At 42.7% G+C, this 20,150-nt stretch overlaps 1 protein-coding gene across 4 annotated transcripts in view; it reads right to left on the bottom strand.

Moving 5' to 3' along the window:
• Positions 1 to 286: 286 nt before the first annotated feature.
• Positions 287 to 20,150, bottom strand: part of LOC139422738 (spermatid perinuclear RNA-binding protein-like) — a 186,157-nt gene continuing 166,293 nt past the window's right edge. For all 4 annotated transcript variants that reach the window (XM_071174051.1, XM_071174053.1, XM_071174049.1 and 1 more), the window contains exons 13-18: positions 19,754 to 19,897; positions 17,913 to 18,047; positions 12,318 to 12,464; positions 9,918 to 10,056; positions 9,683 to 9,730; positions 287 to 513 (exon numbers count right to left, since the gene is read on the bottom strand). In XM_071174051.1, coding sequence (XP_071030152.1) covers positions 434 to 513; positions 9,683 to 9,730; positions 9,918 to 10,056; positions 12,318 to 12,464; positions 17,913 to 18,047; positions 19,754 to 19,897 — 693 coding nt within the window. In that variant the 3' untranslated portion in view covers positions 287 to 433. The remainder of the gene's footprint in view (positions 514 to 9,682; positions 9,731 to 9,917; positions 10,057 to 12,317; positions 12,465 to 17,912; positions 18,048 to 19,753; positions 19,898 to 20,150) is intronic.

Below are 20,150 nucleotides of genomic sequence, written 5' to 3'. Positions count from 1 at the left end.
TAGCCCATAAGGCTGTATATACTATTACTGTCCCTTGTTTTGGTTAGACAACAGGCAGTGCTCAGATTGTTGTAGGATATATAAAGGTTTTATTTGTCCACAATAGTTCCATTATAATTCCTATGCATCCTTCACACAGCTCAGGTTTACAGAGAATGTGTTCTGTGCCAAATTGCAAGGCCTAAATCTTTCCTACTTAAGAACAGAAACAACAAATAACAAAAAAGTCTGATATAATTTAGATTCAAAAGAATGAGGTAACAATTCACGGTACAAATCCTTCAAGTTTTATTTTTTATTATTTTTTAAATCTTTATCATCAAAATACACTTCTTTTACAAATCATCTTCTGCTCAAGTCCTTCTCCCTCCATATGTAGGACAAATAAAAAGACTCAGATTCCCTTCTAGTGGGGTGTTTTGGGGTCCCTGTTCTAAAAGAAGGAGTAGTGGGGGACGGGGTAGGCGGGCATTTTCATAACAGGCAACAGAAGCATTCTGTTGGGGGAGAAACCTTGAGGGGAGACATGAAAACAGAGAATACTCCACATGAGTCCACGGCAGGCAGGTCAAAAGAAAAACAAATGTTCTGATCTACTAGCTACTATACCCAGAGTCTAGGCCACAGAACTAGAATCAATAGAATAGCAGGTTATCCATTTTTTAAATGCTATCGTCAAAGCAGCATTGCATTTAATTTCTATGGTCTAGGCCCTAGACAGACCCTGTGTGCAGAGCTATACAGTAGAACACAGAGAGAGGGGCAATGTGTGAGAGGAGGAGGAGGAAGGAAGACCAACATGTCAATGGTGGTGAACAATGCAGGGCTGTGGTTGGTTGGCTGGTTTCTTTGTGTCTTTGTTTATAGGTACTGTAATATGGAAAGGATATTATTGTGTACTTGAGTGTGTGTTCTTGAGTGTGTGTTTCTCACAGTCTTGAACCCATATAGAAATCCCAAAGCAGCAACATGAGGCTGAGCGCCACACACCAGTAAGAGTCTGATAGATAGATAGATAGATAGATAATAGTGGGGACGATTAACCAGCATGCAACAGCATCTCAGAAGCACTGACGGGGACTGGGGGGGTAGTGGACAGGATATGTTATCTGATCTCACAGCAGCCAATACCAGGACTTCCTTAATAATGCCATGACTGACACGACTGAGCGGGCACTAAAGAAACACTGGTAATATAGCAGGCAGAGACCAGGCTGGGTCGGATCGAGCCACAAGGGTTAAGGGATAAATTGGGTATTTTAGACATTACATATATGGTCCTGGCCCATAGACTGTCATAAGTATTCACCCACTTGGATTTCTTCACATTTTATTGTGTTACAAAGTGGGATTAAAATGGATGTAATTATAATTCTTGGTAAATGATCTACACAAAATACTCTGTAATGTCAAAGTGGAAGAAAAATTCTACAATTTTTAAAGATGAAAAAGGAAAAATGTATATCTTGATTAGATAAGTATTCACCCCCCTGAGTCAATACATGTTAGAAACACCTTTGGCAGTGATTACAGCTGTGAGTCTTATTAGGCAAGTCTCTAAAGCCTTGTTCACATTGGCAGTTTGAAGTGACTCAAGTCCAATTTTATTTGCATATCGAATCTGATATTTTTCCTGCAGCCTGAACAGCCAAGCAGCACATGGAATCAGATATTTTTCCTGCAGCCTGAACAGCCAAAAAGCACATGGAATCAGATATTTTTCCTGCAGCCTGAACAGCCAAGCAGCACATGGAATCAGATATTTTTCCTGCAGTCTGAACAGCCAAGCAGCACATGGAATCTGATATTTTTCCTGCAGCCTGAACAGCCAAGCAGCACATGGAATCAGATATTTTTCCTGCAGCCTGAACAGCCAAGCAGCACATGGAATCAGATATTTTTCCTGCAGCCTGAACAGCCAAGCAGCACATGGAATCAGATATTTTTCCTGCAGCCTGAACAGCCAAGCAGCACATGGAATCAGATATTTTTCCTGCAGCCTGAACAGCCAAGCAGCACATGGAATCAGATATTTTTCCTGCAGCCTGAACAGCCAAGCAGCACATGGAATCAGATATTTTTCCTGCAGCCTGAACAGCCAAGCAGCACATGGAATCAGATATTTTTCCTGCAGCCTGAACAGCCAAGCAGCACATGGAATCAGATATTTTTCCTGCAGCCTGAACAGCCAAGCAGCACATGGAATCAGATATTTTTCCTGCAGCCTGAACAGCCAAGCAGCACATGGAATCAGATATTTTTCCTGCAGCCTGAACAGCCAAGCAGCACATGGAATCAGATATTTTTCCTGCAGTCTGAACAGCCAAGCAGCACATGGAATCAGATATTTTTCCTGCAGCCTGAACAGCCAAGCAGCACATGGAATCAGATATTTTTCCTGCAGCCTGAACAGCCAAGCAGCACATGGAATCAGATATTTCTCCTGCAGCCTGAACAGCCAAGCAGCACATGGAATCAGATATTTTTCCTGCAGCCTGAACAGCCAAGCAGCACATGGAATCAGATATTTTTCCTGCAGCCTGAACAGCCAAGCAGCACATGGAATCAGATATTTCTCCTGCAGCCTGAACAGCCAAGCAGCACATGGAATCAGATATTTCAAGCCACATTTCGAACCTCCTTCGTAGGTGGCTTGAAGTCCGATACAAATCTGATTCCTGGCCGTGTGACTTGTGTCTAAACTGTGAAATCGGATATACTTACCCTCAAGTGGTTTTAGACTGTTACTTGGCATAACTTGTTGCTTGCTAGCTACTCTGTTGACAGTTTGACAAGAACACGAGCTTGTTCTTTTTTTCTTTTTACAAACAAATGAGTGAATGTGCTAGAAAGCCAAATAGCTACCTAGCTAATAGCTAAATAGCTATCTAGCTAATAGCTAAATAGCTACCTAGCTAATAGCTAAATAGCTACCTAGCTAACAGCTACCTAGCTAATAGCTAAATAGCTAATTAGTTTAATGTATTAAGGCCTGCAGTCTGAACAAGGGCTTAAGAGCGTTGCACACCTGGATTGTGCAATATTTTCCCATTATTAATTTCAAGATGTCAAGGTGTTGGGGATCATGGCTAGACAGCAACTTTCAAGTCTTACCATCAATCTTCAAGCAGGCTTAAATCAAAACTGTAACTAGGCCACTCAGGAACATTCACTGTCTTCTTGGTAAACAACTCCAGTGTATATATGGCCTTGTGTTTTAGGTTATTGTCCTGCTGAAAGGTGAATTCACCCTCCAGTTACTGGTGGAAAGCAGACTGAACCAGGTTTTCCTCTAGGATTTTGCCTGTGCTTAGCTCCATTGCGTTTGTTTTTATCCTGGAAAAATGACCCAGTCTTTGCCGATGTCAAGCATACCAATACCATGATGCAGCCAACACCATGTTTGAAAATAAAGAGACAGTTCCTCAGTGATATGTTTGGGACAAATGCAACACAAGGCTTTGCATTAAGGCCAAAACGTGTTTTCCTTTGTCATGTTTTTTTAAGGTATTACTTTAGTGCCTTGTTGCATACATGATGCAGCTCATTTCAGGACGACTGCATCTTCGATATGTCTAGGTGGTTCATACATCATCCACAGCTTCATTATTAACTTGACCATGTGCTTAAAGAGATATTCAATGTCTGATTTGTTATTGTTACCCATCTACCAATCAGTGCCTTTCTCTATGAGGCTTCCAAAAAAAGCTCCCTGATATTTGAATCTGTGTTTGAAATGGAATACTGGACTGAGGGACCTTAGATGTTGTATGTATGGGGGACAGAGGAAGGGGAAGTCATTCAAAAATCATGTCAATCCCTATTATTTCAAAAAGAGAAACTGGCTTGCTCAGATCAAATTCTTGTAGTAGTAACTGGGTTCAAAAGACATATACTCAAAGAAAGGGAAAAACCTGCACTCACTGAAATATTATTTTAATATACTTTTAATATATATTTTTAGCAGCAGCAGTCTTAACAAATGGACACATTTCGGCGTCCGTCCTTCGTCAGCATTTGGAGAACAAACACATTTCAGTACAGCGTCTTTCTTTATTTACAATGATTTAATGGATGTAAATAATAACAGTATGGCAATGTGTTGTCATCTATAAACGTGGGTGGATGACTATTGTTCTCCAAACGCTGACTAAAGCTGCAGTCTGTTTGTTCTGACAAAATACATGAAATCTTAAAGAATATTTCACTGAGTGCAGGTCTGTCATTTCTTCAAGTAAACCACTATTATTTCACACAGAGTGAGTCCATGTGACTTATGTGATTCACCCCCTGAAAAAAGGGGATGAATACTTTTGCAACAACAATATTTTAGTTATGAAAAAAATGTATTCATTTGTAAAAAAAAAAATATGTAGAATTTTCTTTTCACTTTGACATGGAGTATTTGGTGTAGATCAATGACAAAACAATCACAATTAAACTTTGTAATGCAACACAATTTGGAAAGATCCAACAGGGTGAATGTTTATGATACCTACTGTATAACTGGATAATACCAAACGTACAGCACTCCACTTCAGTGTAAATAAAGGAGTATGGAGCCTGGAGTCCAGCCCCATGCTAAGTTAAGGCCCATATTCAAAAAGTATATCAGTGTAGGAGTGCTGGGCTCTATACAGACAGGTCCCACCTGTTCATATAATCTTATTCAAAGGCAAAACTGATCCTATATCAGCACTCCTACACTGAGAGTCTTTGTGAATACAAACCCATGGTTCTCTGGCGATTCCTTTTAGAATATGTTGTGTCCACCCTGTAACCAGCCCGGTCCAGTCTCCCATCCTGAACATAAGACTCATTCAAAGCCCCCAGAACCAGAAACAGGCAGCTCTCTCTGTGAAAGAGGGGAGGGGCCTCCCAATGCCACGCAACAACACACAAGGACCAGTTTGTTCTAAGATTAGGGTTTGTGTGATCGAGAGAGGGAGAAGGAGAGGTGGAGGGAGGGAGGGAGGGAGGGGAAAAGAGAGAGATGGAGAGGGGAAAAGAGAGAAAGGAAGAGAGGGAGGGGAAAGAGAGAGGGAGAGGAAAAGAGAGAGAGCAAGAGAGTATGTATATATTTTTTTACATGATCATATGTTTTTGAGTGTATAAATCTGTAAGACAAAGTGGGTGTGAGTGATTGAGCATCGTGAGTGTTGCTGTCCTCAAACCGCTAAGTGCTATATTGAATTATGCTGAGAGTGAAAGGGGAGGGGAGTGGAGGAGAGCAGAGCACATTGAATCTGATCTAGTTTTGTAGCGATGAAAGAGACTATGGGAGATATTCAAACCCTCCAGAGATCTTAGACAAGCTACTGGCTGCCTGGCAGAGACTGAGCAGGCCACAGCTGACTGACCGACCAGCCAGTCTAGCCAGAGGACCAGCCAGTCTAGCCAGAGGACCAGCCAGTCTAGCCAGAGGACCAGCCAGTCTAATCTAGAAGTGGGAAACCTACATTATGTGGACAGTAGGGCTGATCCCATTTAGTTGACTGGGTGATTGTTTGGTCGATAGGCTGTTGGTCGACCAATATTTTTTTAGTCGAGCAGTAGAAAATATATATAAAATGTATGGCACACGAGACACCTGCCTGATTCACGCATGCCTCAGTAGACGAATCCATTGCGTAGGTCGCGGGATGGCACACCAGTACCACCAGTATTCCTCCATCTTATTTGTAAGTGCTCTGGTTGAGTGAGAGCACACGTGCACCTGATTATCCATAAAAGTGCGTCTAGGCTACCTGGCCAGCGTGCAAATGTAGGCATATAAATGTGCCCATCTGGGGATCTGATAGTATTTCTGATTGTCTTAACTCACCACCACCACAGCTTCTCAAAGTTATTTTTTCTTCACCTCAAACAGCAAGTAAACAAAGTCTGATTTTCCATCCATTGAGAATGACAATAGTTCCTCAACGTAGTCTATTGGAAAAAAACTCTTTTGACCACTCGGTGTGAAAGGGGAAAAAAATGTCCTGCTCTTATCTGGTGGAAAATAGGCCTAATTGATAACTTCAAATCTCTTCTCGCAAATCATCTACAGCTGTGTCTGTCCAAATCTCACTGGCGCAGAATATTTTATACAACTTTGCAAGTTTGCCTAGCGCGAACTTCAAGACCGTACCAAGTTGATAGTTGATACAATGTTTCAAGTTCCTTGCATTCAGTGTATAGCCAATGTGATTTATAGGATATTTATTATTATCAGGATATTTTCTAGCTGCAAGCTTCAATGTTTTTATTTGTTAGCTTTATGTAGGCTATTTTTACATAGTTAGCAATAAAAGTTACTTTTAGAATTTTGATAAACCACATGATAATGATTTTATCAGAACAGATGACCAATGTTCCCTCTAAGAGTCTCGGGCGCAGTAGACCCGAGACTGCCGCGCAGTGCGCATAACAAAAATCTGCCCACGGAGAGGAGCACGAGATTGAACTTTACTCAACTTTTTAGCGTTTTCCCTGTTAGTTAACACTATCAAGTCAACGTTTCCCTTTGCTGTGGGAATAGTGATCAAATCATCTCAATTTTAGCCACTTTCTTTCGTTTTTTTCTCCCCAATTTTGATCTTGTCTCATCGCTGCAACTCCCCAACGGTCTCGGGAGGCCAAGGCCAAGTCATGCGTCCTCCAAAACATGACCTGCCAAAATGCACCTGCGAGCTGAACCCGGAAGCCAGCCGCACCAATGTGTCAGAGGAAACACTGTTCACCTGACAACCGAGGTCAGCCCGCAGGCACCTGGCCCACCACAAGGAGTCGCTAGAGCGCGGTGAGCCAAGTAAAGCCCCCCTGGCCAAACCCTCCCCTAACCCGGACGACGCTGGGACAATTGTGCCCCGCCCTATTGGACTCCCAGCTGGTTGTGATACAGACCGGGATCGAACGTGGGTCTCTAGTTGTGTGCCCCCTCCCAACCCCTCTTTTACACTGCTGCTACTCTCTGTTTATCTTATATGCATAGTCACTTTAACTATACATTCATGTACATACTACCTAAATTGGCCCGACCAACCAGTGCTCCCGCACATTGGCTAACCGGACTATCTGCATTGTGTCCCACCACCCGCCAACCCCTCTTTTTACGCTTCTGCTACTCTCTGTTCATCATATACGCATAGTCACTTTAACGATACCTACATGTACACACTACCTCAATCAGCCTGCAACTTGCAAAGTTGTCTGTATATAGCCTCGCTACTCTTATTTTCAAATGCCTTTTTACTGTTGTTTTATTATTTTCTTATACACACACACACCAATTTTTTCCTTATTTTTCCCCGCACCATTGGTTAGAGCCTGTAAGTAAGCAGGTCTACCTACACCTGTTGTATTCGGCGCACGTGACAAATAAACTTTTATTTGATTTGAGTGACGCCTTAGACGGTGCGCCACTCGGGAGGCCAATATTAGCCACTTTCAATGCAATATACCGAAACATAAACGAACTATGCAAGAGATTTTGTTGTAGGCAGAATGCATCGGAGTAGGATTCTATTGATTACGACTCAGCCTGTACTCTTCAGTATAACCAATCAGAGCTGCAGTAGACTTCTTTTTGGTCTTAAAGGGTCAGTGTTGTATTTTGAGACAGTATTGAATAAGCTAAGTAGCCAATAGGCAGAGGGTAGCATAATTTGTCTAATTCGCTGTAATAATGGTATGGAAATAATAATGCATTTTTTTTTTTTTTTATGTTTTCTTGCATCAAACAACACAACAACATTTTCAGTCACCTCCTTGTCTGAAGGACAAGTGGATCAACACTCTTACTGACAGTTGTGGCTGCATTGCGTGATGTAATGTTGTCTCTACCCTTTGTGCTGTTGTCTGTGCCCAATGTTTGTACCATGTTTTGTGCTGCTACCATTTTGTGCTGCTACCATGTTGTGTTGCTGCCATGTTGTGTTGCTACCATGTTATTATCATGTTGTGTTGCTGCTATGCTGTGTTGTTGTTTTAGGTCTCTATGTAGTGTTGTGATGGGTGTTTTGTGTTATATTTCTAGTTTATTAAAACAATTTATCCAGCCCGTGTCCCCGCAGGAGGCCTTATGGTAGGCCGTCATTGTAAATAAGAATTGGTTTTCAACGTACTTGAACCAATGACAACTCTGAACCAATAACATACATTTTGGGACAGGTCGAAAAGCATTAAACATGTATGGCAATTTAGCTAGTTAGCTTGCTGTTGCTAGCTAATTTGTACTGGGATATAAACATTGAGTTGTTATTTTACCTGAAATACACAAGGTCCTTTACTCCGACAATTAATCCACACACAAAACGGCCAAGAGAATAATTTCTAGTCATCTCTCCTCCTTCCAGGCTTTTTCATCTTTGAATTTATATGGTGATTGGCATCTACACTTTCATAGTATTACCACGACAACAGGCAAAACATTTCGTCTTTCAATTACCCATGTGGGTATAACCAATGCGGAGATGACACGTGGGTTCCTGCTTCTATAAACCAATGAGGAGATGGGAGAGGCAGGACTTGCAGTGCGATCTGCGTCAGAAATAGGAATGACTTCTATTTTAGCCCTTGGCATCGCAAACTCTCGTTGGCATGCGCGAGCAGTGTGGGTGCAATAATTAAACAACATGGATTTCTAAATTTATTTTGTGAAGCTCGCGCACGCGACGTGTCCGGTCTGGTCAGCATGTAAGGGGATGCATTTTCACCATAGTTTTTGATGGTAGGCCTACATTATGATCAAATAGCCACCGTAGCCTACTTGGCCACTGTTAAAACTGTAACTTAAAGCAGGTACAACCTCAGTGTTCACAGTAAAACTGTAACGTAAAGCAGGTACAACCTCAGTGTTCACAGTAAAACTGTTACTTAAAGCAGGTACAACCTCAGTGTTCACAGTAAACACGCGCTGGAAGTTGCACAGAATTTTCACAACGTTCAAGTTTGCGCCCAGCAGACCTGAAATTTGCTCAGTGCCACAAATAATTTGAGGGAACATTTGCGACGATACTCTCGGTCGACATACACTTTTTTTTTTGTCGGGGACAGCCCTAGTGTAGAGTGAATTAAACAGTCCGCTGTTAATGTATCCCTTGTTTATAAGGATTTAGTAAGGCTTTGAGATACAATTGGTTGGAAGAGGTTGTGTGTGTGTGTGTGTGTGTGTGTGTATGTGTGTGTGTGTACTGTACTGCATTACAGTAGAGCTAGCTTTGGTTAGAAGGTAGTCTACAGAGGTAGTGTTAGTGGGTATAACCCATATAGACGGTCTTTGTGTGTGTTGGTGGCATCGGTCTCTGCCTGGGCTGGGCAGCTTTGAATGGTCTATCTAGCTGTCTGGCTGTGGATAGAGAGCCTGGGGGGTTACACAGAGGAGAGAGATGTCCAGAGAGTCAGGGTGGACAGACTGATGGACAGACAGACAAGCAGAAGGGCAGAACAAGCAGCAGTCTGGACACTCAGGCGGGTGAAGAAGCGCAGCAAGGCTTGCTCCAACCACAGTAAGAACCAAAAGGTTATGATCAGTTCCATTTTTAATTTAGCTCTTAAATTCGCCCGATTCTTCAGTTTCAATTTCGACCTCTATATGTAACTCAGATTCAATGGGAATATACAGTGTTGTTTTCCAGTAGGGCCTCCAACAGGTGTAGGAAGGAAAATAATATTGAGGTAGATGTTAACCCTATAGACTTACCATAGGCTGGGGCGGCTGCAGCACTGTATCCATATGGGGTCCCGAAGCCTGTCACACATGTTAAAGCCATGTAGACTATTAGTATCGCTGGTTGACTGGACATAATGATAACACGCACACACGCACACCACACACACACACACACCACACACACACACACAGTTATGGCAGGGAACTGGACAGGTCAGACAGAGACAAAACACACACAAAAGATGACCCACATATTTCCATGTACCTGGTATCTGTGTGTATCCTGGTGCAGTGGCTGTGGTAATGAAGGCTCCACTGGTCAGGGCTGCCGCTCTACCTCTCCCTCTGGCCACCTGGGCTGCTACTGCTGAGGCTGCCACTGCTGCAGCTAGGGAACATTTTGTCTACAGGGACACAGAAACAGTACTGTAAACAAGCAGCATTGATGACTGATCAGACTACCCTGTAAACAGGCTGTATTGATGACTGATCAGACTACCCTGTAAACAAGCAGCATTGATGACTGATCAGACTACCCTGTAAACAAGCAGCATTGATGACTGATCAGACTACCCTGTAAACAGGCTGTATTGATGACTGATCAGACTACCCTGTAAACAGGCTGTATTGATGACTGATCAGACTACCCTGTAAACAGGCTGCATTGATGACTGATCAGACTACCCTGCAAGCAGGCTGTATTGATGACTGATCAGACTACCCTGTAAACAAGCAGCATTGATGACTGATCAGACTACCCTGTAAACAGGCTGTATTGATGACTGATCAGACTACCCTGTAAACAAGCAGCATTGATGACTGATCAGACTACCCTGTAAACAGGCTGTATTGATGACTGATCAGACTACCCTGTAAACAAGCAGCATTGATAACTGATCAGACTACCCTGTAAACAGGCTGCATTGATGACTGATCAGACTACCCTGTAAACAAGCAGCATTGATGACTGATCAGACTACCCTGTAAACAAGCAGCATTGATGACTGATCAGACTACCCTGTAAACAGGCTGTATTGATGACTGATCAGACTACCCTGTAAACCGGCTGTATTGATGACTGATCAGACTACCCTGTAAACAGGCTGTATTGATGACTGATCAGACTACCCTGTAAACAGGCTGCATTGATGACTGATCAGACTACCCTGTAAGCAGGCTGTATTGATGACTGATCAGACTACCCTGTAAACAAGCAGCATTGATGACTGATCAGACTACCCTGTAAGCAGGCTGTATTGATGACTGATCAGACTACCCTGTAAACCGGCTGTATTGATGACTGATCAGACTACCCTGTAACCAGGCTGTATTGATAGTTTGGAAATAATCTCTATTAGAGACTGTCTCAGGTTGAGAAGGTAAGAGAGGAAGTATTGATACCTGATAAGATTCTTCAGGTAGCCTAGGGGTTAAGAGCATCGGGCCCTTGAGCAAGGTACTTAACCCTAATTGCTCCTGTAAATTGCTCCGGATAAGAGCGTATGCTAAATGTAAATGTAAACAAGGCAGTATTGATTACTGATCAGGACGGTAACTCTCCAGGAACAGGGTTGGAGTGAAACCCTACAGGACGGTAACTCTCCAGGAACAGGGTTGGAGTGAAACCCTACAGGACGGTAACTCTCCAGGAACAGGGTTGGAGTGAAACCCTACAGGACGATATCTCTCCAGGAACAGGGTTGGAGTGAAACCCTACAGGACGGTATCTCTCCAGGAACAGGGCTGGAGTGATACCCTACAGGACGGTATCTCTCCAGGAACAGGGTTGGAGTGATACCCTACAGGACGGTAACTCTCCAGGAACAGGGTTGGAGTGATACCCTACAGGACGGTATCTCTCCAGGAACAGGGTTGGAGTGATACCCTACAGGACGGTAGCTCTCCAGGAACAGGGTTGGAGTGAAACCCTACAGGACGGTAACTCTCCAGGAACAGGGTTGGAGTGAAACCCTACAGGACGGTATCTCTCCAGGAACAGGGTTGGAGTGATACCCTACAGGACGGTAGCTCTCCAGGAACAGGGTTGGAGTGAAACCCTACAGGACGGTAACTCTCCAGGAACAGGGTTGGAGTGATACCCTACAGGACGGTATCTCTCCAGGAACAGGGTTGGAGTGATACCCTACAGGACGGTAACTCTCCAGGAACAGGGTTGGAGTGATACCCTACAGGACGGTAACTCTCCAGGAACAGGGTTGGAGTGAAACCCTACAGGACGGTAACTCTCCAGGAACAGGGTTGGAGTGGAACCCTACAGGACGGTAACTCTCCAGGAACAGGGTTGGAGTGAAACCCTACAGGACGGTATCTCTCCAGGAACAGGGTTGGAGTGATACCCTACAGGACGGTAACTCTCCAGGAACAGGGTTGGAGTGATACCCTACAGGACGGTAGCTCTCCAGGAACAGGGTTGGAGTGAAACCCTACAGGACGGTAACTCTTCAGGAACAGGGTTGGAGTGATACCCTACAGGACGGTAGCTCTCCAGGAACAGGGTTGGAGTGAAACCCTACAGGACGGTAACTCTTCAGGAACAGGGCTGGAGAGCCCTGCTCTAAAAAATGTATATTGCTAACTGACCACTCAGACTCCTGTAAACAGAACGTGTTGATAGCTGATCAGAGAGACAGTACTGCTAACGTACAGAGTGTTGAGGGATGATCTTCTTCTTCTTGATAGCGGTGGCGTTGGGACCAGAGAACAGTTTCTCCAGAGCAGCCAACGCAGCCGATGCCTTCGCTACCTTCTTATTAGGCCCCGCCCCCCGGAACTTCTGACCATCCACCTCCACCTGGAGACAGAGGGAGACACACACACACACACACTCAAGTAAGCATGCGTTGGGTAAAGAAGAGCTGATCAGATGTGTCTGTTGAGTTTGAATCGATAAGGATTTTTATTTTATTTACTCATCTAATATATATATAATGTATACTGTATATTTCACTATCTATTCTTCACTATATATTGCATCTTAGCCACTCTGTCACTGCCCATCCATATATTTTATACTTGTATATTCTCATCCCATTCCTTTACTAGATTGTGTCTATTAGGTTTGGTTGTGTAATTGTTAGATATTAGGTTTGGTTGTGTAATTGTTAGATATTAGGTTTTGTTGTGTAATTGTTAAATATTACCTGTTAGGTACTGCTGCACGGTCGGATCTAGAAGCACAAGCATTTCACTACACTCGCAATAACATCTGCTAACCACGTGTATGTGACCAATAAAATTTGATCTGATTTGATCTTCTGTTTTACTACAGGATATCCTGTATGTCTAGTGGTATAGAGATATCCTGTATGTCTAGTGGTATAGTATAGAGATATCCTGTATGTCTGGTGGTATAGAGATATCATGTATGTCTGGTGGTATAGTATAGAGATATCCTATATGTCTGGTGGTATAGTATAGAGATATCCTATATGTCTGGTGGTATAGTATAGAGATATCCTGTATGTATGGTGGTATAGAGATATCCTATATGTCTGGTGGTATAGTATAGAGATATCCTGTATGTATGGTGGTATAGAGATATCATGTATGTCTGGTGGTATAGTATAGAGATATCCTATATGTCTGGTGGTATAGTATAGAGATATCCTGAATGTCTGGTGGGATAGAGATATCCTGTATATCTGGTGGTATAGTATAGAGATATCCTGTATGTCTGGTGGGATAGAGATATCCTGTATATCTGGTGGTATAGTATAGAGATATCCTATATGTCTGGTGGTATAGTATAGAGATCTCCTGTATATCTGGTGGTATAGAGATATCCTGTATGTATGGTGGTATAGTATAGAGATATCCTATATGTCTGGTGGTATAGAGATATCCTGTATGTCTGGTGGTATAGTATAGAGATATCCTATATGTCTGGTGGTATAGTATAGAGATATCCTGTATGTCTGGTGGTATAGAGATATCCTGTATATCTGGTGGTATAGTATAGAGATATCCTGTATGTCTGGTGGTATAGAGATATCCTGTATGTCTGGTGGTACAGTATAGAGATATCCTGTATGTCTGGTGGTATAGAGATATCCTGTATATCTGGTGGTATAGTATAGAGATATCCTGTATGTCTGGTGGTATAGTATAGAGATATCCTGTATGTCTGGTGGTATAGTATAGAGATATCCTGTATGTCTGGTGGTATAGAGATATCATGTATGTCTAGTGGTATAGTATAGAGATATCCTGTATGTCTGGTGGTATAGTATAGAGATATCATGTATGTCTAGTGGTATAGTATAGAGATATCCTGTATGTCTGGTGGTATAGAGATATCCTGTATGTATGGTGGTATAGTATAGAGATATCCTATATGTCTGGTGGTATAGTATAGAGATATCCTGTATGTCTGGTGGTATCGAGATATCCTGTATATCTGGTGGTATAGTATAGAGATATCCTGTATGTCTGGTGGTATAGAGATATCCTGTATGTCTGGTGGTACAGTATAGAGATATCCTGTATGTCTGGTGGTATAGAGATATCCTGTATATCTGGTGGTATAGTATAGAGATATCCTGTATGTCTGGTGGTATAGTATAGAGATATCCTGTATGTCTGGTGGTATAGAGATATCATGAATGTCTGGTGGTATAGAGATATCCTGTATGTCTGGTGGTACAGTATAGAGATATCCTGTATGTCTGGTGGTATAGAGATATCCTGTATGTCTGGTGGTATAGTATAGAGATATCCTGTATGTCTGGTGGTATAGTATAGAGATATCCTGTATGTCTGGTGGTATAGAGATATCATGTATGTCTGGTGGTATAGAGATATCATGTATGTCTGGTGGTATAGTATAGAGATATCCTGTATGTCTGGTGGTATAGTATAAAGATATCCTATATGTCTGGTGGTATAGTATAAAGATATCCTATATGTCTGGTGGTATAGAGATATCCTGTATGTCTGGTGGTATAGAGATATCCTGTATGTCTGGTGGTATAGAGATATCCTGTATGTCTGGTGGTATAGAGATATCCTGTATATCTGGTGGTATAGAGATATCCTGTATATCTGGTGGTATAGTATAGAGATATCCTGTATGTCTGGTGGTATAGAGATATCCTGTATGTCTGGTGGTATAGAGATATCCTGTATGTCTGGTGGTATAGAGATATCCTGTATATCTGGTGGTATAGAGATATCCTGTATATCTGGTGGTATAGAGATATCCTGTATGTCTGGTGGTATAGAGATATCCTGTATGTCTGGTGGTATAGTATAGAGATATCCTGTATATCTGGTGGTTTAGAGATATCCTGTATGTATGGTGGTATAGTATAGAGATATCCTGTATGTCTGGTGGTATAGAGATATCATGTATGTCTAGTGGTACAGTATAGAGATATCCTGTATGTCTGGTGGTATAGAGATATCCTGTATGTCTAGTGGTACAGTATAGAGATATCCTGTATGTCTGGTGGTATAGTATAGAGATATCCTGTATGTCTGGTGGTATAGAGATATCCTGTATGTCTAGTGGTATAGTATAGAGATATCCTGTATGTCTAGTGGTATAGAGATATCCTGTATGTCTGGTGGTATAGTATAGAGATATCCTGTATGTCTGGTGGTATAGAGATATCATGTATGTCTAGTGGTATAGTATAGAGATATCCTGTATGTCTGGTGGTATAGAGATATCCTGTATGTCTAGTGGTACAGTATAGAGATATCCTGTATGTCTGGTGGTATAGTATAGAGATATCCTGTATGTCTGGTGGTATAGTATAGAGATATCCTGTATGTCTGGTGGTATAGAGATATAATGTATGTCTAGTGGTATAGTATAGAGATATCCTGTATGTCTGGTGGTATAGAGATATCATGTATGTCTGGTGGTATAGTATAGAGATATCCTGTATGTCTGGTGGTATAGTATAAAGATATCCTATATGTCTGGTGGTATAGAGATATCCTATATGTCTGGTGGTATAGTATAGAGATATCCTATATGTCTGGTGGTATAGTATAGAGATATCCTGTATGTATGGTGGTATAGTATAGAGATATCCTGTATGTCTAGTGGTATAGTATAGAGATATCCTGTATGTCTGGTGGTATAGAGATATCCTGTATGTCTGGTGGTATAGAGATATCCTGTATGTCTGGTGGTATAGAGATATCCTGTATGTCTGGTGGTATAGAGATATCCTGTATGTCTGGTGGTATAGTATAGAGATATCCTATATGTCTGGTGGTATAGAGATATCCTGTATGTCTGGTGGTATAGAGATATCCTGTATGTCTGGTGGTATAGAGATATCCTGTATGTCTGGTGGTATAGTATAGAGATATCCTGTATGTCTGGTGGTATAGTATAGAGATATCCTGTATGTCTGGTGGTATAGAGATATCCTGTATGTCTGGTGGTATAGAGATATCCTGTATGTCTGGTGGTATAGAGATATCCTGTATGTCTGGTGGTATAGTATAGAGATATCCTATATGTCTGGTGGTATAGAGATATCCTGTATGTCTAGTGGTATAGTATAGAGATATCCTGTATGTCTGGTGGTATAGTATAGAGATATCCTATATGTCTGGTGGTATAGAGATATCCTGTATGTCTGGTGGTATAGAGATATCCTGTATGTCTGGTGGTATAGTATAGAGATATCCTATATGTCTGGTGGTATAGAGATATCCTGTATGTCTAGTGGTATAGTATAGAGATATCCTGTATGTCTGGTGGTATAGAGATATCCTGTATGTCTGGTGGTATAGAGATATCCTGTATGTCTGGTGGTATAGAGATATCCTGTATATCTGGTGGTATAGAGATATCCTATATGTCTGGTGGTATAGAGATATCCTGTATGTATGGTGGTATAGAGATATCCTATATGTCTGGTGGTATAGTATAGAGATATCCTGTATGTCTGGTGGTATAGAGATATCCTGTATATCTGGTGGTATAGTATAGAGATATCCTGTATGTCTGGTGGTATAGAGATATCCTGTATATCTGGTGGTATAGTATAGAGATATCCTGTATATCTGGTGGTATAGTATAGAGATATCCTGTATATCTGGTGGTATAGTATAGAGATATCCTGTATGTCTGGTGGTATAGAGATATCCTGTATATCTGGTGGTATAGTATAGAGATATCCTATATGTCTGGTGGTATAGAGATATCCTGTATGTCTGGTGGTATAGAGATATCCTGTATGTCTGGTGGTATAGAGATATCCTGTATGTCTGGTGGTATAGTATAGAGATATCCTGTATATCTGGTGGTATAGAGATATCCTGTATGTCTGGTGGTATAGTATAGAGATATCCTGTATGTCTGGTGGTATAGAGATATCCTGTATATCTGGTGGTATAGAGATATCCTGTATATCTGGTGGTATAGAGATATCCTGTATGTCTGGTGGTATAGAGATATCCTGTATGTCTGGTGGTATAGTATAGAGATATCCTGTATATCTGGTGGTATAGAGATATCCTGTATGTCTGGTGGTATAGAGATATCCTGTATGTCTGGTGGTATAGTATAGAGATATCCTGTATATCTGGTGGTATAGAGATATCCTGTATGTCTGGTGGTATAGTATAGAGATATCCTGTATGTCTGGTGGTATAGAGATATCCTGTATGTCTGGTGGTATAGAGATATCCTGTATGTCTGGTGGTATAGAGATATCCTGTATGTCTGGTGGTATAGTATAGAGATATCCTGTATGTCTGGTGGTATTGTATTGCTACTGGTGCTGACTAATGACACCAGCCAGAGGAAGGATCTGTAGCTTCAACACCTGTATCCATCAGACAGGAGAAACACTACATGTCAGGTGTGACAGACTTGACCTTCGCAAAGTGATGTGGATCTATCACAGAGTCACTGAGGCGTGACAGAAAACATCATCACAGCTGAGCAGACAACTGGTCTGGAGGGAGCAATGACTGGATGGGACAACACTACATTGCTCTGGAGGGAGGAATGACTGGATGGGACAACACTGCACTGGTCTGGAGGGAGGAATGACTGGATGGGACAACACTACACTGCTCTGGGAAAGACTGATGTAGTATCTGATGAGCTAGCCAGGTAGTATGCACCAACCTCCATTGAGTTGTATCAAAGTTCTTAGACAGTCAGTGTGTGTGTGTGTGTGTGTGTGTGTGTGTGTGTGTGTGTGTGTGTGTGTGTGTGTGTGTGTGTTATATACTGTTCCAGTGGAGAAACGGCCGGTGCATTCCTCACCTCCATGGCAAAGCGTTTGTCATGGCTGCCCCCGCTCTCTGATATGAGCTCGTACTTCAGACCTCTGCGTTTCTCATTGAGCTCCATGACGGGGTTCTTACCGCTGGCCGTCAGAATAGGACCTTGAGTTCGGACCTGCGAGACCACAAGAACAGAATAAAAATATGATTACAGACAGATAACATAACCAGCAACACTGGATCAACAGAGAATCTACACTATATATACAAAAGTATGTGGACACCCCTTCAAATTAGTGGATATGGCTATTTCAGCCACACCCGTTGCTGACAGGTGTTTAAAATCGAGCACACAGCCATGCATTCTCCATAGACAAACAATGGGTTTCCATGGCCGAGCAGCCGCACACAAGCCTAAGATCACCATGCGCAATGCCAAGCGTTGGCTGGAGGGGTGTAAAGCTCGCCGCCATTGGACTCTGGAGCAGTGGAAACGTGTTCTCTGGAGCGATGAATCACGCTTCACCATCTGGCAGTCCAATGGACGAATCTGGGTTTGGAGGATGCCAGGAGAACGCTACTTGCCCGAATGCATTGTGCCAACAGTAAAGTTTGGTGGAGGAGGAGTAATGGTCTGGCACTGTTTTTCATGGTTTGGACTAAGCCCCTTAGTTCCAGTGAAGGGAAATCTTAACACTACAGCATACAATGACATTTCTGTGCTTCCAGTGGAAAGGCACAAAGTGAGGTCCATACAGAAATGGTTTGACTAGATCGGTGTGGAAGAACTTAACTGGCCTGCATAGAGACCTGACCTCAACCCCATTGAACACCTATGGGATGAATTGGTATGCCAACTAAGAGCCAGGCCTAACCACCCAAACTCAGCGCCCGACCTCACTAATACTCTTGTGGCTGAATGGAAGCAAGTCCCAGCAGCAATGTTCCAACATCTAGTGGAAAGCCTTTCCAGAAGAGCGGAGGCTGTTATAGCAGCAAAGGGAGGACCAACTGTCCATGATTTAGGAATGATTTAGTGTATATTTAGTATGTATATTTAGAATGATTTAGTGTATATTGCTTCTGGTGGCCTTGCGTGCACGTATGTGTGTGTGTGTGTGTATGTGTGTGTGTGCGCGTGCTCGTTACGAGACAGGGACATTTTCATTGTTCATTTATTATGGATACCCACATACATGTAGGTATGTTATGCTCATCAAAAACAATGCTGACCACTCAGCACTAGCCCAGTGGCCCAGTGGGCCTGCCATTGAGTCTCCATGTACCAGAATGCTGCCGTTGGTAACAACATTCTCACCTATACTGTTAAGGCTGCAAGCTCTACCAACAAAATATGATCTAGCACTCTGGTACCCTGCAAACCATGATCCATTTTGTATTCTACATGAGTCAAATGCAATGGAGTCCATTGCCCATGTTGTAAATGGCTGCTGTTCATAGAAGGATGCCAAGAAGCTGCTTAAATACCAGCCCCTCGTGGCACGCTGGGATGCCTCGGGTGTAGGTGCAAGCTGGTGGCACTGATATTTGGCAGTCTCGGCCAGGTACACAGGCTTGCAGGGCGTGGCCTCCAGATTGCGGGTCAGACAAAAACTGGGGCAAAAGCATTTGTCTAGGTACTGCTCTGTTTCAGCTGTCGTGGGCAGCCTAGCTGTTTGGACAAGGAGATTCTTTCTGTACCCTTGAGTGCCACGCATACAGGGACCTTTGAAATGTTTGGATCCTTTTCTTGTCTGTGTGCATGTGTGTGAGTGTGAGTGTGAGTGTGAGTGTGAGTGTGAGTGTGTGTGTGTGTGTGTGTGTGTGTGTGTGTGTGTGTGTGTGTGTGTGTGTGTGTGTGTGTGTGTGTGTGTAGTGTACCTCCAGTGTATTTGAGCTGTCTGAGTGTGTTGTGTTATTGCTGTGTGTGGACGATTCACTCCTCCCCTCTCCGTCTGACTTCTCGTCTGCACTGCAGTCCAGGTCCGTATCAAACCCTGTAGGGTAACCCATCGCCTGAAGGACCTAGACAGAGGATGAGAGGAGGAAGAGCGATAGAGGGAAGTGGAGGAGGATTAGAAGAGAAAGAGGAGAGGAGGAATGAGAAAGTAGGGAGGAATAGATGGAGGAAGAGGAGATGAAGAGGAATGAAAGCAAGTCAGGCACAAATCCATATTCAACCACTTCTGATTCCTTCCTCTAAAACTATCCCAATGTTCATTCACTTCTTAACAATACTACTGTCGGTCCTGAATTCCGGTTCTGAGTGACTGAGTTT

The sequence above is a fragment of the Oncorhynchus clarkii genome, chromosome 12 (genome assembly GCF_045791955.1).
Source record: "Oncorhynchus clarkii lewisi isolate Uvic-CL-2024 chromosome 12, UVic_Ocla_1.0, whole genome shotgun sequence".
NCBI lineage: Eukaryota > Metazoa > Chordata > Actinopteri > Salmoniformes > Salmonidae > Oncorhynchus > Oncorhynchus clarkii.
The sequence above is the reverse complement of the archived record's forward strand: the minus strand, read 5'-3'. Positions and strand labels throughout refer to the sequence as shown.